General features: G+C 43.3%; 1 protein-coding gene across 1 annotated transcript in view; it reads right to left on the reverse strand.

The window, feature by feature from the left end:
• ADCY1 (adenylate cyclase 1) overlaps positions 1 to 24,592 on the reverse strand; it is a 142,980-nt gene that overhangs the window by 95,434 nt on the left and 22,954 nt on the right. Inside the window, exon 3 of the mRNA XM_007981391.3 lies at positions 12,847 to 12,965. Within this exon, the coding sequence (XP_007979582.3) occupies positions 12,847 to 12,965 (119 nt within the window). The remainder of the gene's footprint in view (positions 1 to 12,846; positions 12,966 to 24,592) is intronic.

Raw genomic sequence — 24,592 nt, forward strand, 5'->3', positions numbered from 1 at the left:
TTCTGCATGTCCGCCATGTAAAATGGGAATAAGACTAGAGTCCAGGTCATATATTGCCCCTAGTAAGAGCTCAGTGATTGTTTATAATCATTTATAATACTTTCTAAGTATTCTAATTCATTTATTCACTTGCTTATTCAACAAATATTTATTGAGGGCTATATGTGCTGGCATTGCTTTAGGTGCTTGGGATTTAGCAGTGGAATAAAAGATTCATGGCAGGGTATGTTGGCTCATGCCTGTAATCCCAGCACTTTGGGAGGACAAGGCAGGTGGATCACTTAAGTCCACGAGTTCGAGACCAGCCTGAGCAACATGGCAAAACCCCATCTCTACAAAAAATACAAAAATTAGCCAGGTGTGTTGGCATGCACCTGCAGTCCCAGCTACTCAGGAGGCTAAGGTGGGAGGATCGCTTGAGCCTGGGAGGTGGAGGTTGCAGTGAGCCGAAGCATGCCACTGCACTCCAGCCTGGCAGACACAGTACAACCCCGTCTCAAAAAAAAAAGGATCTGAACAAACCTCACAGCCCTCAGAAAGACTCCATTCTATTCAGGGAAGGGGCAAACATGCAGAGAACATCAAAGGTGACACATGTAACTAACTATGGAAAAGCAGGGAAGTCAGATATGGACCTGTGTATATGTCAACTAGGATTGCTCATGGGGGTCCTGAAGGAGGGGATGGGGGAAAGGGACACACAGACACTGGGAGAAGAGGATTATGCGTGATGGTAACAGCAGGTGCTGCTCTTGTGATTTTTGCTGGATACAGAATTATCTTTTTATTTCAACCTTTGAACATGCCATTCCACTCCCTTCTGGCCTCCCTGGTTTCTGATGAAAAATCAGTTGATAACCTTGTTGAGGATGCCTTGTAGATGGTAAGTCGTTTTTCTCTTGCTGCTTTCAAAATTGTCCTCAAGTCTTTGGTTTTTGACAGTTTGATAATGACACGTCTCAGTATGGGTCTTTTTGAGTCTACCCACCTTGGAGTGCACTCAGCTTCTTGGACGTGTAGGTTAACGTTTTCCAAAAACTTTGGGACATTTATGGCCATTATTTCTTCAGATATTCTTTCTGCCCCTTTCTCTTTCTCCTCTCCTGTGGGACTCTCAATATGTGTGTACTGATACGATTGATGGTGTCCCTTAGGTCTCTGACATTCTCTTCATTTTCTTCATCCTTTTTTTCATTCTGTTCTTCAGACTGGATAATCTCAACTGAGCTACCAAGTTCACTAATTCTTTCTAAAGTGTACGCTACATTATTGTTGACTACAGGTAAAATATTGTACAGCAGACATCTACAGCTTCATGGCCACTGACTGGTAACTCCCCATTTCTTCCTCCCCCAAGACCCTATAACCACAAAGACACTCTTTAATTCTATGATTTCGACTATTTTAAATACCTCATATAAGTGTAATGTTGCAGTATTTGTCTTTATGTAACTGGCTTATTTCACTTGTATAATGTCCTCAAGTTTCATCTATTTTGTCACATATTGAAGAATTTCCTTCCATTTTAAGGCTTAACAGCATTTCATTTTATGTACATAACACATTTTCTTTTAACACCTTTATTGAGATATCACTGACATAAAAATTGTGTTTACTCATGTGTATATGTGGTGTACAATTTGATGTTTTGATAAACCTACATAGGTTGAAATAATTGACACAATCAAGGTAATTAAAATAGCCATTACCTCTGCACAGCTACCTGTGCGTGAGCAAATTTCAAGTATACAATACAGTATTGTTAAATATTGTGACCACACTGTATGTTAGATCTCCAGAACTTATTCATGCTGCCTAACTAAAATTTTGTATTCTTTTATCAACATCACCCCATTTTCCTCTGCCTTCATTCCCTAGCAACTGCCATTCTACTTTGCTCCTATGAATTTGACTATTTTAGTTCCACATACAAATGAGATCATGCAGATATTTCTGTCTTACTTAGGTTATAGTAATGTCCTCCAGCTCCATACATATTGTTGAAAATGGCAAGATTTCCTTCTTTTTTGTTACTTATACGTGTGTGTGTTGCATATTTGTATATATGCACATATATATATTAACTGACACATAAATGTACATACTTATGGGTTATGGTGTGCTACTTCAATATATGTATATAACACACAGTTATCAAATCAGGGTGATTAGGATATCCAGCACCTCCAATTTTTATTATTTCTTTGTATTGGTAACATTCAAATATCCTCTCTTCTAGGTACTTGAAAAGTGCAATAAATTATTGTTTACTATAGTCACCCTACATGCTATAGAACAATAGAAGTTATTTCTCCTATCTACCTGTAATTTTGTACTCATTAACCAATCTCTCCCTGTGGCTTCCTTCCTCCTACTCTTCCCAACCTCTAGTAACCACTATTCCACTGCCTACATCTAAGAGATAAACTATTTTAGCTTCCATATAAAAGCGAAACTATGTAGGTTTTTTTGGTTGTTTTTTGTTTGTTTGTTTGTTTGTTTATTTTTGAGATGGAGTCTCGCTCTGTAGCTCAGGCTGGAGTGCAGTGGCTCAATCTCGGCTCACATTCAGTATTTACCTTTCTATGATTGGCTTATTTCACTTAATATAACATCCCCCAGGCACAGCCATGTTGACATGAATGAGAGAATTTCATTTTTTTATGCCTGAATAGTATTCCAACCTGTAAATATACCACATTCTCTCTACCCATTCATCTGCTGTTGGACACTTAGGTTGATTATACATCTAGGTTATTGTGAATAGTGCTGCAATAAACAGGGAGAGCAGATATCTCTTTGACATACTGATTTATTTTCCTTTGGATATATACCCAGTACTGAGATTGCTGGATCATGATAGTTCTATTTTTAACTTTTTGAGAAACTTCCACTCTATTTTCCACAATGGTTGTACTAATTTACATTCCCGCCAACCAGTACAAGAGATCCCTTTTTACTGCATCCTCACCAGCATTTGTTTTTGTCTTTTTGATAACAGCCAATCTTACTGAGGTGAGATGATTCTCATTGTGGTTTGGATTTGCATTTCCATGATGATTAGTGATGTAGACCACTCTATCACATACTTGTTGGCCATTTGGATGTCTTCTTTTGAGAAATGCCTATTCAGATGCTTCACCCATTTTAAAATCAGATTATTTGTTTTCTTGCTATTGAGTTGAGTTCCTCGTATATTCTGAATATTAATCCCTTGTCAAATTCATAGTTTACAAATGTTTTATCCCATTCTCCTGTTGTCTATTCACTCTGTTGATTGTTTCCTTTGTTGTGCAGACACTTATCAGTTTGATATAATCCCATTTCTCTAGTTTTTATCTCATTGCCTGTGCTTTTGAGGTCTTAGCCATAAAACATCTGTCCAGACCAATATCCTGAAGTATTTCCACTATGTTTCCTTCTAGAAATTTCATAGTCTGGGTCTTATATTTATGTCTGATCCGTTTTGAGTTTACTTTTGTGTATGGTAAGAGATAGGGGTCTAGTTTCATTTTCTGTATATGCATACCCAGTTTTCCCAGCACCATTTATTGAAGAGATTGTCTTTTCCCCAATGTATGTTCTTGGCATCTTTGTCAAAAATCAGTTGGCTAAAATTACATGGATTTACTTCTGGGTTCTCTATTCTGTTCTATTGGTCTATATGTCTGTTTTCATGCCAGTATCATGCTGTTTTAGTTAATATAGGTTGATAGTATATCTTGAAGCCAGGTAATGCAATGACTCCAGCTTTCTTCTTTTTGCTCAAGATTGCTTTGGCTATTCAGGGTCTTCTGTAGTACCATATGAATTTTGGAATTTTTTTTCTATTTTAGTGAAGAATGTCACTGATATTTTGATAGAGATTGCACTGAATCTGTAGATCACTTTGGGTATTATGGTCATTTTAACAATATTCTTCCAATCCATGAATGTGAAATGTCTTTCAATGTTTGTGTCCTCTTCAAAATCTTTCATCATTTTACAGTTTTTATTGTAGAAATATTTTACATCCTTGGTTAAATTTATTTTATTTTTTGTAGCTACTGTAATTGGGATTGCTTTCTAGACTTCTTTTTCAGCTCATACATTACTAGTGTACGGAAATGCTACTGATTTTTGTACATGGATTTTCTCTTCTCCAACTTGATTGAATTCATTTATCAAATTCTAAGAGTTTGGTCCTGCCATGGGGAAAGTGGGGTCAGCCCCAGCAGTCACAGCCTTGGCCAGCAGATGGGGTAAACACATCCCTCTCACATCCCAGTTCCACCTGTCACAGCTGACCCTTCAGACCCAGGCAGTCCATGCCTAGCCAGCAACTCAGCCCCAGGCCATATGAGCCCCTACCCAACTCAAGACCAAGACTCCATAGCAATTCATATCCTGCTTAAGCCCCAGGAGTGGTGCCTGCTTGCCAGTGCCAGTGGCTGCAGACCACACCATGATTGCTTCTCAGTTACAGTTGCAGGAGCCCATCCCTGCTTTGCTCCAGTTTCACAAGCAAATAGCCCAAGTTTCCTGAATGCCTATGACTGGCACTGCTGGATCCCAAAACAATGCACACTCTGCTAAAAGCTAGGATTTAAAAAACGGCATCTTGCTGTAGCCACTTAGGTTGTAGAATGGGTGTGGGACCCAGGGCAAGTTCCCTTCCTGGAGCAGTTCCTGCTTACGGCCTCCCAGCTGCTTCCTAAGATAGATTCAAAACATGGGAGGGTGAAGGTGCCCTCTCATTGCCTGGATCTCCAGTGGGAAACTGGGTTGCAGAAAGACTCTCACTCACCCCTCCCATGGGTTGCCTGTTTTCCTTCTGCTTCCTAGTTTTCCCCTTTCCATTTAGGAGGCCTTTTTTTGTTGCTGTTCTTTCTTTTCTCATTGCTCTGGGTAAGACTTCCAGTTCTATGTTGAATAGAAGTGGTGGGGGTGGACATCATTGTCTTGTTCCTGATTTTAGAGGGAAAGCTTTCTGTTTTCCATCGAGTAAGATCACAGCTGTGGGCTTGTCATATATATAGCCTTTATTTTGTTGAGGGTTTTTTTAATCCTAATTTGTTGAGAATTTTTATCATGAAAGGGTGTCAAATTTTGTCAAATATTTTTCTGCATCTATTGAGATGATCACATGATTTGTATTCCTTATTCTCTTAACATGTTGTTATCACACTAATTGATTTTTGCATGTTGAACTATCCTTGCATTCCAGGGATAAATCTCAACTGATCATGGTATATGATGCATTCAATGTGATCCTGGATGCATTTGCTAGTATTTTGGCTGAGGATATTTGAATCTGTATTTATCAGGGATATTTGCCTATAAATTCTTTCTTTCTTTTTTTTTTTTTTTTTTTTGTAGTGTTCTTGTCTGACTTTGGTATCAGGACAATGATGGCTTCATAGTTTGAAAGTGTTCCCTCCTCTTCAATTTCAGAGACTTGGAGAAGGACTGCCATTAATTATTTAAATGTTTGGTAGAATTTACTGGTGAAACCATCTGGGTCTGGACTTTTCTTTGTTGGGTTTTGATAACTGATCCAATATCCATACTATGTATAGGTCTGTTCAAACTTTCTACTTCTTAATGACTTTGTCTTGGTTGGTTGTATGTTTCTTGTCATTTTTCAAATTTTCCTAGGTTATACAGTTTGTTGGTGTTCACAGTAGTCTCTTATGATCCTTTTTCATTTTTGTGGCCTCAGTTATAATATCTCTTCTTTCATTTACAATTTGATTTGAGTTTTTTCTCTTTGTTTTCGGTCTAGGTAAGAACATGTCAAAATCTTATTTACTGTTTCACAAAGCAACTCTTGGTTTTGTAGATTTTTTACTATTGTTTTTTATCTCGTTTCATTTATTTCTGCTCTCATCTCTGTTATTTCCTTCATTCTAATAATTTTAGGCTTAATATGTTCTTCTTTTTTTTGGCTTCTTGAGGTGCAAAGTTAATATTGTTAATTTGATATATTTCTTTTTTAATGTAAGCATTTATTGCTATGAACTTCCCCTTATTACTGCTTCTGTTCCATCCCATAAGTTTGGGTATGTTGTGTTTTCATTTTCTTTTGTTTGAAGGTATATTCAGGTTTTTTTGTTTGTTTGTTTGTTTGTTTTGTTTTGTTGAGATAGGGTCTTTCTCTGTCACCCAGGCTGCTAGAGTAGAGTAGTGTGCTCATAGCTCATGGCTGGTCTTGAAATCCTGAGCTCAAGCAATCCTCCTACTTCAGCCTCCTGAGTAGCTGGGACTACAGGTGCATGCCACCATGCCTGGATAATTTTTAAATTTTTTTGTAGAGATGAGGTCTTATTATGTTGTCTAGGCTGGTCTTGAAATCCTGGGCTAAAGCAAACCTCCCACCTCAGCCTCCCAAAGTGCTGGGATTACAGGTGTCAGCCACCATGCCCAGCCTGGAGGTATTTTCTAATATCCTTTTTGATTTCTTCTTTGACCCAATAATTGTTCAAGAAAGTGTTTTTAATTTCAACACTTTTATGAATTTTTCAGTTTTCTTTCTGCAATTAATTTCTAGTTTCATCCCACTGTGATCAGAAATGATATCTGATATAATTATTAAAACTGTGAGGACTTGTTCCGTGACTTAACATATGACCTTTCCTGGAGAAAGACCCATGTGCACTTGAGAAGAATGTGTATTCTGCTTTTTGAGTTGTGTAATGTCCCCTATATGTCTGTTAGGTCTATTTAGTCTATAGTGTTACTGAAATTCTCTGCTTTCTTTTTGATCTTGTCTGGATGCTCTGTCTGTTATCAAAAGTAGACTATTGAAGTCTCCTACTATTATTGTTTTTTTACAGTTCTGTCAATGCTTGTTTTATATACTTAGGTGCTTTTATGCTGAATGCATACATATTTACAATTATTTTATCTTCCTGAGAGTTGACCCTTTTATCATAATACAGACTTCTTGTCTCTTTTGGCAGTTTTTGACTTAAAGTCCCTTTTTTTCTGATACAAGCATAGCCATCTTTGCTCTATTTGGGGTCTCATTTGTATGAGCTATCTCTTTCCATCCCTTCACTGTCAGTTTATGTACATCCTTAAATAGACAGCATATAGTTAGGCTTGGTTTTGGTTTTGTTTTTATCCATTCAGCCATGCCATGTGTTTTGACTGGGGAGTTTAATCCATTTACACTTTAAGTATTGATAGGGAATGGCTTACTATCGTAACTTTGTTAAATGTATTCTATTTGTCGTGGATTTCTTTATTTGTTTTTTCCTCTCTTTCTGAATTCCTTTGTGTTATGTTAATTTTTTGCTTTGATGTGCTTTGATTCCTTTTTCTTTCTCCTTTGTGCAGTTTCTATAGCCATTTTTTTCTTTGTGGTTACCTTGGTGCTTATAAAAACTATGTCCATTTTGATCTGATAACAAGTTCAATCACATACAGATACTCTACACTTTAACTTCTTCATAATTTATTTTATGTTGTCACAGTTTATATTTATTCATATAGTATATATTTCAAGATACTTTCAGTTATAGTTATTTTTAATACTTTTATTTTCTTAACTTTTATGCTAGAATGAAAAGTGATTTATGCACTACAATTACAGTAATACAGTATTTTGTATTTGTTAATGTATAAATCTTTACCAATAAGTATCATATTTTCTTATGCTATTGTGTTGTTGTTTTGCATCCTTTCATTTCAATGTAAGAACACCCCTTTTGCATTGCTTGTAAGGCAGGTTTAGGGGTCATGAACTTCCTCAGCTTTTAATTGTCTGGGGAAGTCTTTATTCCTTCATGTTTTTAAGGAGACTTTTGCTAGGCATAGTATTCTTGCTTAGCAGTTTTTTTCTTTCAGCACTTGAAATATATCATCCCACTCCCTTCAGGTCTGCAAGGTTTCTGCTGGAAAATCCATTATCTTATGCTGGTTGTATGGTATGTGACAAGTCACTTTTTCCTCTCTGTTTTCAAAATTCTCCCTTTGTCCTTGATGTTTGAGGATTTGGATAAATGTATCCTGGTGTGAATTTTGGGGTGTTCATCTTATTTGGTGTCACCTGAGTTTCTTGTAACTGCATGTCCATTTCTTTAACCAGATTTGGGAAATTTTCACTGTGTGTGTACATATATTCATATTTAACAATACATTTTTACATCATATATGTAATATATGATGAAAAAATATATATATATATTGTGTGTGTGTGTGTGTGTGTGTGTACAAACTTTCTGGTCCTGTTGCTCACTGTTCTTCTGTAACTCCCATAAGGTGTATATTGGTCCACTAATGATTTCCCATAACTTTCTTAAGCTTTCTTCAGTCTTTTCCATTTCTTTTTCCTTTTGCCCCTCTAACAGAATTATTTCCAGTGAGTCCAGTAACTTGTCTTCCAGTTCATTGATTCTTTATTCTGCTTGATCTAGTCTTCTGCTGAATCCTTCTAGTGAATTTTTCAGTTCAGTAATTGTGATCTTCAGTTCCATGTTCTCTGGCACTTGTTAATATTTTCTATTTCTTTGTTGAAATTCTCACTTTGTTCATGCCTTATTCTTTTGACCTCAATGAGCATCTTTATGGGAGTTATTTTAAATTATCTATCAGGTAAATTATATAACTTTTTCATTAGTCAGTTTCTGTATATTTATCTCATTCCTTTGTTTGGAACATCTTTGATTCTTAATCTTCCTTAACTCTGTGTTGGTGTCTTGAGATTTAGACAAAGCAGGTACCTCTCTCAGTCTTCATGGGCTGGCCCTGTACAGGAGAAGACTCTCACCAATCACCCACAGATTCTGGTGCTTTACCAACCCTTTCTCTCCTGAGGGAAAAGCAGGCAGCTGTTAATTTTGTCTGCTCACTCTATGTTGAGCACGGGGTGGGGGGGGGAAGCTATGGTATCTATCACCCCAAACTACCACCTCTGTTCTCTCCTGGGTAGCCCGACTGTACAAGACCTATCAAGAGATCCAGGGGAGAGATAGATGCTTGTTCTTTGGGCAGCCCCATAAAAGTTGGGGCAGTGGTCACACTGATTCCTTCTCTCCCCAGAGGGAAGCTTAGAGCTGAGATTTTTCATCAGCTCACTCTATGCTGAGCAGGGGAAAGGGTCAGTGATGTCTGCCAGCTCTAGCTGTCAAAAGGCTCTTGACTTTTGATGCCTTTCCTGCAGTATGGAAAGGCTCTGGCTCCCCTTGAGGTGCTCCCAGGATTATTCTGGTGGTCTGTTCTTCTCATCAGGGGACTCAGTCAGTGTGTCATTCCTTATTTTGTAACAAGAGGCAGTGAGAGAAATGAGAAAAGTCAAGGCAGACATTAGTGTCAGCTAATCCCAGGTCCTGTCCCTGCCTGCCACTCACTGGCCAGGGAGTCATACATACGTTTCACTTTGTTGAACCTAAATTTCCTCATCTATAAAATGGAGGTGACAATGCCAGCAGTTCACAGAAGCATGATGATATTAAACAGAACCAAGTACTTAGCAGAGAGCTGCTGAGCACAAATTCTGCAGTCATGCTGGGCTCAAATGCTGGCTCTTCAGCTACTTTCCACCCACTTGGGCCTTCACCCTACACTGCTTAAGCATCCTCCTCTGCAAAAGGAGGACAACACGGGTCCTTACTTAACAGCATGACAATGGGCAGTGAACACGTGTGCTCAGAACAGTGACTGCTGAGCTCTCAACGAGACAGCAATTAGCCATACTGTCTTGGCATACAAGGACGACTGACTCTGATGGACCCACAAACCTCAACTCATTTCCAATGAATGAGTGCTGGTTTGCAGGGACCCAGTCTGTGGTGCTCAACATAAGAAAGAATGAGAGTTTCTATGGACCTTTTGTGTATTCAGAGGCCAAATGGGCAGAGAGGCCTGACACCAACACCCAGAAGGGCCAGCAAAAAACAGCAGAAAAGGAAAGCGCTTCAGGTCCCTCAAACACCATCTCCTACCTCAGTGATATTTACGTAAAGCATTAATCCCAAATAGGCAACACTCGACCATTCTAAGCACATTATACTTGCATGAAAATTATTTTTAAATGGAATCCACAATTTAATAAAATAAATACTTTTAAACAGAATCTTTAAAAACAAACAAGCCTCAGAGTGTCTAAAGCAAGTGGGTTCACTCTGAAGGCTTAGTTTCCTCACCTATAAAATGGGAACAATCCCTGCCTCCTAGGGCTATCATGAAATGAATAGAGTAAGACAGAAGAGCACACATATCCTAGACCTGGCACCAACTAGCTCAATGCTCAGCTACTATTCTGGCCTGGCAAATTCGAAGCCCAAAATGTCACTGCTCAAAGCCAGTTTTAGGGACAGATATTTTTACCCTCTCCAGTCAACAGAGGAAGTGTAAGAATACTGAAATAAGAAATGGGAAAGATAACTGTAACATCACCCAAGAAGCCAACAGCATCACCCAAGAAGCCAACAGCCCCTCTACACGTGGGACCTGTTTCCCTGCTAGGCAGTTGTCCACCTGAACCTCCTGACCACATCTGCTTTCACAACTGAGACCCTTTGTACACACTCCCCCTGTCTCCCCACCTCCACCATCACCTCCTCGCCTCCTTGCCTCCTCCATCACCTCTTCACTCCCATCATCAGTTACCCACCTCCACCATCACCTCCACCATCACCCCACCTCCACTATCACTTCCTCACTTCCATCATCACTTCTCCAACTCCACCATTACCTCCACACCTCCACCATCACCTCCACACCTCCACCATCACCTCCATACTTCCACTATCACCCCCCACACTTCCACTATCACCTCCTCACTTCCATTATCACTTCTCCAACTCCGCCATTACCTCCACACCTCCACCATCACTTCCACACTTCCACTATCACCTTCCCACCTCCACCATCACCTCCTCACCTCCTCGGCTCCTCCATCACCTCTTCACTCCCATCATCAGTTACCCACCTCCACCATCACCTCCACTATCACCTTCCCACCTCCACTATCACTTCCTCACTTCCATCATCACTTCTCCAACTCCATCACCTCCACACCTCCATCATCACCTCCATACTTCTACTATCACCTCCACACCTCCACCATCACCTTCCCACCTCCATCACCTCCTCACCTCCACCATCACCTCTGCACCTCCAATATCACCTCCGCACCTCCACTATCACCTCCACACCTCCACCATCACCTCCCCACCTCCATTATCACCCCCACACCTCCACTATCACCTCCTCACTTCCATTATCACTTCTCCAACTCCGCCATCACCTCCACACCTCCACCATCACTTTCACACTTCCACTATCACCTCCCCACCTCCATCATCACCTCCACACCTCCACTATCACCTCCTCACCTCCAACATCACCTCCATACTTCCACTATCACCTCCCATCTCCACCATCACCTTCTCACCTTCACCATCACCTCCTCACCTCCACCATCACCACCACACCTCCAACATCACCTCCCATCCTCCACCATCACCTCCACATCTCTACTATCACCTCCTCACCTTCAACATCACCTCCATACTTCCACTATTACCTCCCCATCTCCAGCATCACCTTCCCACCTCCACCATCACCTCCTCACCTTCATTATCACCACCACATCTCCAATATCACCTCTGCATCTCCAGTATCATCTCCACTATCACCTCCATCACCACTTCCCCACCTCAACCATCAGCCCCCACACTTCCACTATCATCTCCTCACTTTTATTATCACTTCTCCAACTCCGCCATCACCTCCACACCTCCACCATCACTTCCACACCCCCACTATCACCTCCATACTTCCACTATCACCTCCTCACCTCCACCATCACCTCCACACCTCCAATATCACCTCCGCACCTCCAAGACCACCTCCATACCTCCACCATCACCTCCCCAGCTCCACCATCACCTCCCCACCTCCACCATCACCTCTACACTTCCACTATCACCTCCACACTTCCACCATCACCTCCCCACCTCCACCATCACCTCCTAACCTCCACCATCACCTCCCCAATTCCACCATCACCTCTTCACCTCCATCATCACCTCCCCACTTCCACTATCACCTCCCCACCTCCACCATCACCTCTTCACCTTCCACCATCACCTCCCCACGTGCATCATCACCTCCTCACCTCCACCATCACCTCCCCACCTCCACTATCACCTCTTCACCTCCACTACCACCTCCCCACCTCCACTAACACTGCTTCACCTCCATCACCTCCCCACCTCCACCATCACTCCTTCACCTCCACCATCACCTCCTCACCTCCACCATCACCTCCTCACCTCCACCATCACCTCCACACCTCCACTGTCACCCCTTCACCTCCACACTTCCACTATCACCTCCACACCTCCACCGTCACCTCCACACCTCCACCGTCACCTCCACACCTCCACCGTCACCTCCACACCTCCACCATCACCCCTTCACCTCCACACCTACACTATCACCTCCACACTTCCACCATCACCTCCACACCTCCACTATCACCTCCTCACCTCCACCATCACCCCTTCACCTCCACCATCACCTCCCCATCTCCACCATCACCCCTTCACCTCCTCCATCACCTCCCACATCACCTCCCCACCTCCACATCTCCACTATCACCTCCTCACCTCCACCACCACCTCCACACCTCCACTATCACCTTCTCACCTCCACCTATTACCTCCTCACCTCCACCTATCACCTCCTCACTTCCAACATCACTTCCCCACCTCCACCATTACCTCCACACCCCTATTCTTTCCCCACCTCCATCCATTCCTTCCCCACTTCTGTCATTACCTTCCCACCTTCACCATTACCTCCACATCTCAGTTTCCCAGGCTCCCTGCTGTGCCGGGTCAGCACCAGCCCTACCTCACATTGTCATGCCTCTGGATGTAAATCTTGTGGAAAATCCTGTCAGGGGGCTTCAGGAAGTCCTCCTTCATCTCCATGGCAACGTTCCGGGGCAGGAGGCTCATGAGGAGCCGCTCCTGGACAGAAGAGAAGGGACCGGATTAGACAGCAGGGCCCCCTCCCTCCACTCCTCCTCACCTCACCCTCCCTAGTAAGGGTGCCTGGCCTCTGAGCCTGGGTAGGCCCACGTCCAGGCCTGGACTGCCACTGAACAAGCAACTCCCTCCAGGAGCACTAGCCAGGGCTGGCACAGCCTCCCCAACACCCAGGCCTCCCTGCGGCGCCCCTCACGTTACTCCCTGGGCATGCTGCTGAGTCTTGACCTATGTTTCAGCGTACAGCAGGGTTACAGCTGCGAAAACACTGCTGTCTCCACCAAGGCCCCAACCTGGCCTCTCTCCCTCCCCCTACTGCTCCAACAACACCCCAGAAAGAGTCTTCCACATTGGCTTAAAGAAACAAGCTGTCCTCCTGAGGTACCCAGAAAGTCCCCTTGTTCTTACACAGATAGACGGCCTAGGGGACCATGTGGCATTCTTTCTTGGTTTTTGTCTTCTTATTTCTCCCTTAGCTATGTAAGTCAAGCATTTTCTTTTTTCCGCCAACAGAAAAGAATAAATGTTTGGATTTTTCAAAACAAACTATGCCATCCTGGAGAGTCTTTTCCCCTTCCTAGGCCTCAGTTTCCTTGTCTGGACTGAGGGAGTAAGAAGGACTTTGATTCTCATCCTCCAGTTGGATGTTCCCTGACCCTAACCCCAGCTGGCCCTTGACCTGTTGGGCACACCCCTATGTCTGAGAGACCATGTTCCAGAAATGCAGTGTGAGGGTCCCCGACTCATCCCTCAGTCCCTCCCATGCCCCTCCCATCTGCTTTGAAACGAAAAGCAAAAGAGCAGAGTTTAAATCCTACATAGAATCAGGTAGAACATCCCACTGACAAGCGAGGAAACAGGCTGGAGAGGGGAAGAAGCCCCACCCCTCCCACCGCGCCCTCCAGCTCCGAGCCCCTCCACAGCGGCCTGCCTTGCTCAGTGCCAACAGCATTCCCTCCCTCTGAGGAGCCTCAGCAGGAGCCACGCAGGCACCCAGCACTGAGATGCTTCCGCCTCCTCTCCATCCTCAGCCTCGCAGGCCTGCTGGGCACAGCCCTGGGAGTCTCTCCTGCGTAGGCCACATCCCTGACCCAGGAGCAGCCGCCATCCTGTGTGACTTTTTCAGAAGGAGCACAGGTGCCCAGACACCTTCACACTCAGGGGCCACAGGAGCAGCCACAATGAAAATAGCCACCCACACCCCGAAAGCCCAGCTGGCCACAAGGGCCTCACCCCTCTGCTCCACATGGCAGATAGCGTTCCATGTGCACAGCCCATTTTACAATGGGAGAACAAATTTGGTACACTTGAAGTTTCCCCTGGTAAGTTACTTCCACATAAACTCCAGAGGAGAAAGATCAAGTCCAGCCCTGCCTGATGCCAAGTGGGGCTAAGTCAATGTCTCAGCTGCCTGAGTCCTGGCCCCAGAGTCTGTGGCCTGGAGGTGTGTCCTAAGCAAAGCCAAGGTCTACACTGAGAACCTGCCCCTACCAAGGGTCCCACTGCAGTCCCCACCCGAGCCCTCACTATAGCCCCCAAGTAGCTCCCATGAAGCCCTGCCGCAGCCACCATGTGGGCCTCCACCTTGGCGCCCACCTTGGCTCAGGGGATGACAATATCTGAGGAATTGAAAAATGCAAAATACTGAACTCCAAGGAGAACAAAAATGTGACAGGTGATGGGGGAGCATCCAGAGTCACAAGTGCTGATCCCAGGAAGGAAAGAAAGGCTGCTGGGAAGCCTCTGGCACACACCCCAACTTCCTGCACATGGCCCCCAGCATGGGAGACTGGAGCTCACATGGACTACTCAGCCGTGGCATAGGGTGCTGCAAGAACCAGCTGTGGCAGAGTTACCCAGCCATCAGCTGGCTGTCCCCAGTAGCCCTGCTCCACTGCTGGCCTCACCAGAGAGCCCCTTATTTTCACTGGGGTTCTTGGCTACCTGGAATAAAGATCATATTTTCCAGCCTCCCATGCAGCTAGATATGGCCAAGGAGACATAACTTGAAAGGTCATGTGGAAACTTTGGAAATGTTCCTTAAAAACATATTGTTCTAGCAAAAACCAAATAATCTTCATTAAAAACTGGGCAAAGGACATGAACAGTCACTTCTCAAAAGAAGAAATACAAGGAGCCAACAAACATGAAAAAATGCTCATCATCACTAATCATTACAGAAATGCAAATCAAAAACACCATGAGATACCATTTCACAACAGTCAAAGTGGCTATTATCAAAAAGTCAAAAAACAACAGATGCTGGTGAAGCCACGGAGAAAAGGGAACATTTGGTGGGAATATACTGCTGGTGGGAACGTAAATTAGTTCAGCCACTGTGGAAAGTAATTTGGAGATTTCACAAAGAACTTAAAACAGAACTGCCATCAAATCCAGCAATCCCATTACTGGGTACATATCCAAAAGAAAATAAATCATTCTACCAAAAAGGCACATACATGTGTATGTATATCACAGCACTATTTACAATAAAAGACATGAAATCAACACAGGTGCCCATCAACAGTGAGCTGGATAAAGAAAATGTGGTACGTATACACCATGGAATACTATGCAGCCATAAAAAAGAATGAAATGATGCCCTTTGCAGCAACATGGATGCAACTGGAGGCCACTGAAGTAACATAGGGACAGAAAACCAAATACCACATGTTCTCACTTATAAGTGGAAGCTAAACATTGGATACATATAGACACAAATATGGGAAGAACAGACACTGGGGACTCCAAAAAGGGGGAGACAGGGAAGGAGGGAGGCAAAGGTTGAAAACTAGCTATTGGGTCCTAGTATCTGGGTTATGGGATCAATTGTACCTCAAACCTGAGTATCACACAGTACATTCACATAACAAACCTGTACATGTACCCTCAATCTAACATGAAGGGTAAAATTTAAAAAAAAAAAAAACAGCTTGTCCCTCTTCCCTTCTTCTCCTGCTGTTGTTGGGAACACAGTCATAACAGCCAGATCTCCACCTACCATCTTGGTTTAGGAAGATGAAGGCAACACACTAGGGACACAGGTGGTGAGCTGGATGGAGACTGCTGAAGGTTTCATGGATCACACCTGTCACACCACCATAAAGTGCCTACCCTGGAATGTATATGTAAGACAAAAAGAGCTATGTCACTTCTGTAAGCCACTGTCACATGACATTCCTAAGGACAACTGCATTTCCAACCAAGGGCTCAGCATTAGCTCCGTCCATTGGATTTGCAGCAGCACCTAAGCCAATATAAGTTAATAACCACAGACTAAGGTACAAACCCTTTCCCACAGGAAGCAAGCAGCCATCTGATAAGACTCAGCATTCATTTCTGATTTAAAAAAAAAAAAGACGATCATTCACATTATAAATATTCCACCTGAAATGCACATCCAATCTCAAAACCCTCAAGGCCCAAGCAGCAGTAAACATTAGTGCCAAGAACAGATCATGTCAACAAGCTCTAGCCAACAAAATAATTTAAAAACCCAGAAATCAAAAGTATAAAAGCTAATATGACTATGGGTCATACAAAGTACCCCAGTGTCTTATGAAGGTTATATAAAAATCTTAACGCATTTATCTTGATTATCAAAATGTGACTTAAATGTACTCTTAACAAAAACTAGATATTTCAGTGACAACTGTGAAGACTCTACTTCTGGGAACATGGAGAAGTACTTTTCCCTATTCCTCCTGCTGAACACAACTGAAAGTCCTGGATGTTACACATCAAACAAGCAAGACTAAAAGTCAGAGGGAAGAGGGCAGAAATCTTGAGACCAAGAAATGACATAAAGGTGAGTTCCTGAGGTTTCTTTAGCCTCATATATGCCAGATTGAGTGCTGGAGAAGTGGTCCAGTCAGCAACACCAACAGGCACAGACCAAAGGAAAACACAACAAAAGCACCTCTCTTCAGCCAAAGGCCCAGGACTGGGCAGCCTCACAAGAAGAAAACTTTCAGACATAAACCTACCTACTCCAGGCCAGAGACACTGAAAACTCTGTGCCCCAGCCCCACCCACTCCCAGAGTGAGCCAAGCCTTTCTTCTCCACCTGCTGGTAACAAGCATCCCCCAACTCTGAGTCAGTGGGAACCAAGGGGATCTCATTCTCCTCCCACGAGCCAGGTGCTATTAGTGGGGACCATGAGGGACTAGAACCCTCACTCCTGCTCAGCAGTGAGAAGGAGCCCTCCCCACATGGTGTCAACAGTGGCCCAATGTGGAGCTTAAACTTGTAACTCCATCTGGCAGTAAAGAGACAGCAGCCCCCCTTTCCCAGCCAGAGTCATGTCACAGAAAATCATCAAAAACAAAACGTCCAAATAACATACAGAGCTTCATACATAACATTCCAAATGCTTAGGTTCCAGCAAACCATCACTCATCATACCAAGAACTAGAACAAGCTCATCAAGTGAACAAAGACAGTCAACACACATCAGTACCAAGACAGAGATGCCAAAATAACTAATCAAGACTGTAAAAAAACCATCATAAGAATGACTAAATAAAGAACTATAAATGCACTTTAGAAATATAGATATAAAAATCTTTTACAAGATAGCAATTCAGTGATATGCAACAAGAAGTATATACCCCAAACACATGGGGTTTAATCCAGGGATGTAATGCTAATTCAAAATTGAAACATCAATCAGTGCTACACACCACATCAACAGAATAAAAAAAAAACACACACATAGCAATTGATATTGAAAAAGAATTTGACAAAATTCAACATCTATTTATGATGAAAACTTTCAGAAAAATGAAAATAGAAAAAAACTTCGTCTTCTTGATAAGGAATATTCAGAAAAAGCCTACACCTAACATTATACTTAATAGTCAAACATTGAATGCTTTCACTGGGAACAAGGCAAGGATGTTGGCTCCCATTACTCATATTCAACATCTCATGGGAAAGTCTTATTAGTGCAGTAAGTTCAGAAAAGGAAAGAAAAGGCATACAGATTGGAAAGGAAGAAATAAAAGTAATATGATGGTCTATATGGGAAATACAATGGATGTTACAAAAGCAGAAACAAAAGAAAATTGTACCAAAAAAGACTCCTAGAATAAATAATTAATTCAGAAGGTCACAGGATACAAGATCAATACACAAAAGTCAATTACATTTCTATATACTAGTAATAAACACATGGACACTGATATTTAAGATACAATACTATTTACTGCTGCTTAAAAATGAAATACTTAGGTATAAATCTAACAAAACATATATAGGACTTGTATGTTAAAAACTGTAAAAGACTGATTAAAGAGATCAGAGAAGATCTAAATAAATGGAGAGACATACCATGTTCATGGATTGGAAGACTCAACTTAGTAAAGATGTTAACCCTCTCCAAATCGATATACAGTTTTAATATAAATCCTATCAAAATCCCAGCAAATTCTTTAGTACCTATAGGCAAAATTATTCTAACACTTAAATGTAAAGGAAAAGGAATAAGATGACCTAACATAATTTTGAAAATAAACAATAAGGTAGAAGAAATCAGCTTACCTGATTTCAAGGCTTGTTATAAAACAAAAATAATCCAGACAGTGTGAAGTTGGTTGATAGATAAACACATAAGACAATAAAACAGAATCTAGAATCTACAAATAGACCACACAAATATGCACAACAAATTTTTGACAAAGGTTCAAAAGTAATTCAATGGAGGAAGGGTAGTCTTTTCAACAAATGCTACAGCAACTTGACATTCATAAAAAAAAATGACTCTTCACCTAAACCTCATACCTTATGCAAAAATTAAATTAAAATACATTATAGATTTAAACGTAAAAGATAAAACTTTTAGAAAAACACATAAGAACTAAGGCTAGGCAAAAAGTCTTTAGACTTGACACCAGAAGCACAAAAGAAAAAATTGGTGAATTAAACCTCATCAAAATTAAAAATATTTGCTCTCAAAAAGACTCTACTAAAAGAATGAAATGATAAACTACAAGCTTTGAGAAAATATTCACAAACCACATATCCAAAAAAGTACTGTTATCTAGAACATATAAAGAACTCTCAAGGCCCAGCAATTTTAAAAATGCAATTAGAAAGTAGGCAAAAGACATGGATATGTTGCTGGGTACATAAATGGTACAACCATTCTGGGAAAGTTTCACTATGTCTCAGTAAACTAAATAGGTAACTTCCATATGACCCAGCAACTGTACTTTTAGGTATTCGTGCCAGAAAAATTAGTACCTATGTTCACTCAAAAACCTGTGCATGAATGTTCATAGCAGCTTTATTCCTAATAGGCCAAAGCTGGAAACTACCAAGACATTCTTCAATGGGCCAACAATTCAACAAACTGTGATATAGCCACACCACAGAATGCCACTTAGTAATAAAAAGAAACAAATATTGATATATTCAACAATATGGATGAATCTCCAAATAATTACGCTGAGTGAAAAAAAGCCAATCCCAAATGTCTACATATTGTATGATTCCATTTATATGAACTTTTTGAAATTACAGATTTATAGAAATGGGTTAACAGGTTAGTGATTGCCAGGTCTTCAGAATGAAGGTGTTGTGGAGGGAAGTGGGTGCGGCTATTTAAAGAGAACAAGAGGGATCCTCAGGGTGATGGATGTTCCATATCTTGGCTGTCCCAATGTCAACATCCTGGTTGTGATATTGCTCCACAGTTCTGCAGATGTTGGCATTGGGGAGGCTGGGTAAAGGGCATATGGGATCTCTCTGTGTTATTTCTTACAACTACATGTGAATCTACAAGTAGTTGCAAATAAAAACAGTTTAATTTTAACTAACAAAAAAAGATTCTGAATACGGAGAAACTAGAGGCTTTGCATATTCCTGGTAGGGATGGAAAATGGTGCAGCCACTTTAGAAAACAGTCGAGCAGCTCCTTAAAATGCTAACCATAGAGTTACCACAAGACCGAGCAATTCTACTCCTAGGTATTTATCCAAAAGAAATGAAGATGTGTTCACACAAAAACTTGCACGTGATTTTTTATAGCAGAATTACTTATTATAGTCAGAGTGGAAACAACCCAAATATGTATCAACTGCGAACAGATAAACAAAATGCGATGCATCCATACAGTGGAATATTATTTTTCCATAAAAAAGAATGAAATACTAAAACATGCTAAGATCTGGATGCACCTCAAAAACATTATGCTAAGTGGAAGGAGCCAGTCACAAAAGATCACCTATTATACGATTCCATTTGTATGAAAGGTCCAGAACAGGTAAATCTATAGAGACAGAAAATAAATTAGCGGGTGCCTACGTCTTGCTGGAGGGTAGGTGTGGTTATATATGGAGAGTGACTGCTAATGGATACAAGGTATCTTTGGGGGATAATAAAAATATCCTAAATTTAGATTATTGTATACTAATTTTCTATCATAAGATCATTTGACATATGTATGAAATAAGATTAATGTGTAATAAGATTAAGATTCTTATATAATTCTATATAATAATAGTTCTAAAATACAGGAAATAGCATTTAACTGAACTTTATTCAATTGAACAAAGTTTATTTAATTGAACTTTATGTTATATAAACTCAATAAAAATGTTTAAAAAATGGAAAAAAAAATCACAACTGCAGTGGTTTGAGAAGGTGCTGTCCGTGGGCTAGCCCTGTTTAAAAATCCATACCGCATCACTTAAATGGAAGTCTTCTTTCTCTTGATAAATTTCTTCACACGATGAGAACTCAAAATTGTTCCATTTACCTTGTTAGGATAACAAATTGAGTGTGTGCTTTAAATAGCTGCATATTATTTTTGGAATTCTGATTTAATAATGGCATCTGAGGAACAGCCAGGGCTCTGGGAGGGGCCAGCTCCATATGATGGAAGAGGGAGCTGAACTCAGGGATACAGGGCTTCCTGGACAGGGTGCAGGCAGAGGAGGAGGACACTGAGGGTAACCTCCTATGCCTCTCACCCTGTGCTCTCCAGCTGTGAAAGACACAGACCTCAGGCTAGACCCTTGTTGGGGGCCATGAACACCCTGAAGCCCCCAAGTGGTCTTTACCACCCAGTGGAGCTGCACTTCCAGCCCATATCCCCATCCTCTTCAAGCAGACGGAAGGCAGACCTCACGCTCACCAAACGAGGACCACCTCCACCTCAATTTGCTGCCTGAATGCCTCCTCTAGTTCCCACCTCCCTGCCTCTACCTGGCAAATCCCTACACATCCCTCAAAGCCCTGATCATTCTTGCTCTTCCCCATAGTACGTCCCTATTCAGTTCAGTCAAGGCCGCCTCCTGAAGCCCTGGCACTGGTCACTTCTGAGAGCATCTCTACAGCCAGAACAGCCCTGGTACCCTCCGCCCTGCCCCAAGCCTGGTACCCTCCACCCTGCCCCAAGCCTGGTGAGTGTTCTCAGCCATGGTGTCCTCCATCCACACTGCTGGTGGGGTTCAGGGCCCTTCCCTTCTCCTAGCACCAACTCCAGGCAGGACATTTCTGGAAGGTGAGGGCCATCTCCACTTGTCCTCATCCATACCTCTCACCCCCAAGTTGACTGGCAAGGTCACAAAAGCATGTGCATGAGATGCACACACAAAGAGGCCACCGCTGGGAGTGCTGGGCCAAGGAAGCTACAGGATCAATTCCCCAATCACACTCTATCGCATTCATTCACTACACACCTATTAAAAAGGACTCATGACTGTGCCTCTACCAACCATTGTTCTGCAAGGAAAAATCACCAACAAGACAAACCAGAAGGAGGTTGGAAAAAAACAAACAATAATGGCCTCTAAAGTTGTGGCAGTGCTGCAAAAATGAGTCTCCTTCCAGGGTGGACGGCAGGCCCTGAGCAGAGGAGCAGGCTAAGGGTGCAGTGTGGTCAGGTATAGATAGCACTGCCCCTCATCACCCACAACCAGCCACACTCAGGGCTGGTGGATCCGAGGCCTGGAGCCAGTCAGGGAGCTGCCCAGTCACAGTCCATCAGAGCCAGCTAAGAATCTGGCAGGATCCCCTCTCCTGCCTCCTGCCACATGCAGCTCAAGTAAAAGTGGGGATAGGGGAAAGGGAGGAAACCCAGCAGGAAGGGGTCATCCCCCAGCCCAGGCCTGCTTGTCCACCAGCTGCACACAGGTGGCGATGTGTACTTCTATTTGCACTTGGCCATCCAGGGAGCCCAGAGCTGGGCACTCACCACTCCAGGCACACTCATCCAGGACTCACATGCAGCATCTCCTTATTTTTAAATCATACACTTGACTTTTATTTGAAATAAAATAACATGTTGTTTTGTGGCTGCTATGGACTAAATAGACCCTCCCCTGCATATTTATAGGTTGAAGCCCTAACACCCAATGTGGCGACTATATTTGAAGACAGGGCCTTTAGGGAGGTATTAAATTAAAATGAGGTAATTGGGTGGGCCCTAATCCAATGTGACTGCACTCCTCTTCTCCTCCTAAGAGGAAATTAGGAGACACAGAGAGACACCAAGGGTGTGTGCACAGAGGGAAGACCATGTGAGGACACAGGGAGAAGATGGCCATCGGTAAGTCAAGGAGAGGGGCCTCAGATGGAACCAGCTGTGACAATACCTTGATCTTGGACTCTGCAGCCTCCAGAACTGTGAGGAAATACACTTCTCTTGCTGCAGCCACCCTGTGTCTGTTACGCAGCCTGAGCTGACCACACCAGCCCCGGGCTGCCTCCCTCCAGACTTCTGCCCATGAGAAAGACAATTTCTATTTTGTTTAAGCCACCATTTTCCAGGTCAGTTACTAGCAGCCAAACCATATTCTAACTGACGTGCTGTCCCAAGGGGCCACTTTACTCCAGACAGGCTCTCTGAGCTCTGTCTTCCTCAGCGGGTGGGGTCAGAGCCTGCCTTCTCGTTGCTGCTCTCCCCCACTTGCGGCCCTGCTCCCCTGGCTCTTCCAGGAAAGCCCGGTGGGAAACTGCAAAGCTCCCTGCAGCCTGCAGCTGTGTGTGCCGAGTCCCTCACCCTGTCAGAGGTCCCCTCCATGGGTCACTTCATGTCACTATACTAGACATAGCTGGGCCCAGTTCCCTAGTCATCAGAGGGCCAGGCTGCACATATAGCAGATCTGCCCTCTCCCTCACAGACCACCAGATGCCCACAGCACAGCAGATCCCATGTCCTCATCAGCATGGAGGTAGGCCTTGGTAGGCTCAGGGACCCTTCCTCTCCCAGCCACACCTGGGCTCTATATCTTGGCATGTGGCTTCTGAGCCTGGGCTGTTCCATCAGGGAGAACCAAGAAGACCAGTGTGTCCACATTGGCCACCACCTCCATCTGCCATGCAGACTTCAAACAAACTAGGAAAAAGACAGATGTGGCAAGGCCACTCAAGATGGCTCACACCTTTAATCCTAGCACTTTGGGAGGCTGAGGCAGGCAGATCACAGGAGGTCAGCAGTTTGAGAGCAGCCTGACCAACATGGTGAAAACCCATCTCTACTAAAAATATAAAATTAGCTGGGCATGGTGGCGCATGCCTGTAATCCCAGCTACTCGGGAGGCTGAGGCAGGAGAATCGCTTGAACCCGGGAGGCGGAGGTTGCAGTAAGTCGAGCTATGCCACTGTACTCCAGCCGGGGTGACAGAATGAGACTCTGTTTCAAACAAACAAACAAAAAAAAAACTCAGACACATGTGGCAAACAACTAGGTCCCCACAAACCTCCTCACAGTCCCCCAGGACATCCCAGAGAGCCTCCCATAGACAGTCCAAGGCGACAACCAGCTCCAGCATCTTCCTCGACAATATTGCAGCACTGGCCACAGAATGACAGGGAGGAGACTCTGGGATTCCCGGAGCTGATACAGAGCAAACTGTGACACACAAGCCACAAAAACCAAGCAGAAGGAGGTGACTGGGGGGCCCAATGTGGTGCTCCTGGAGAGCTAAGGAGACTGAAGAATCCAGCAGGCTGTGCCAGCCACAGGGCAACAGGATGCCTCAGCATGGAGCCAGATGTGTGACATCCATGCAGGAGGGGGATGCCTCCAGTACCACTTTTGATGGTCCCCAGAAGTGATGCTGGCATTCAAGGCAGGAAGGAGGCTGGGCAGGGGCTGCTCCAGGAGGCCATGAAGCAGGTCACCTCCACTACCCAGCATATGACCAACAAATTGGGAGCCGGGAGCATTCTAGAGCCTCTGATGCTGACCACAAACACCTTGGACCTCAGTTCCACTTGCATGGGTGTCCTGGCAATGGCAGAGGGCTGATAGCACACAGGAGTCATGTCGCCCCGACCAGGCAGCATGCCCTGCCCCTCGCTCCTAGAACCTGGTGCATGAAACAGCAGCAGGGCAGGGACCAAGCGTCCACTCGACGCCCACCCAATCCACTTCAACACCAAGAAGCCAAACCACTAATGAAAACAGGACTGAGAGAGAGGCTTTCCCCGCCGTCCATGTGACAGGCCTCTGTGAGATGTGGGAATCCGAGCTCTGTCCTCCATAATCACCAGCCAGCTCGACCTGGGCTCAGAGAGCGAGCTTTCCATGCTGTGACTGATCAAATTGGAATTGCGTTTTCCTTGAAGTTCTGTCTAACTCATCTGTAAAACCATCTGG

This window comes from Chlorocebus sabaeus, chromosome 21 (assembly GCF_047675955.1).
Source record: "Chlorocebus sabaeus isolate Y175 chromosome 21, mChlSab1.0.hap1, whole genome shotgun sequence".
Taxonomy (NCBI): Eukaryota; Metazoa; Chordata; class Mammalia; order Primates; family Cercopithecidae; genus Chlorocebus; species Chlorocebus sabaeus.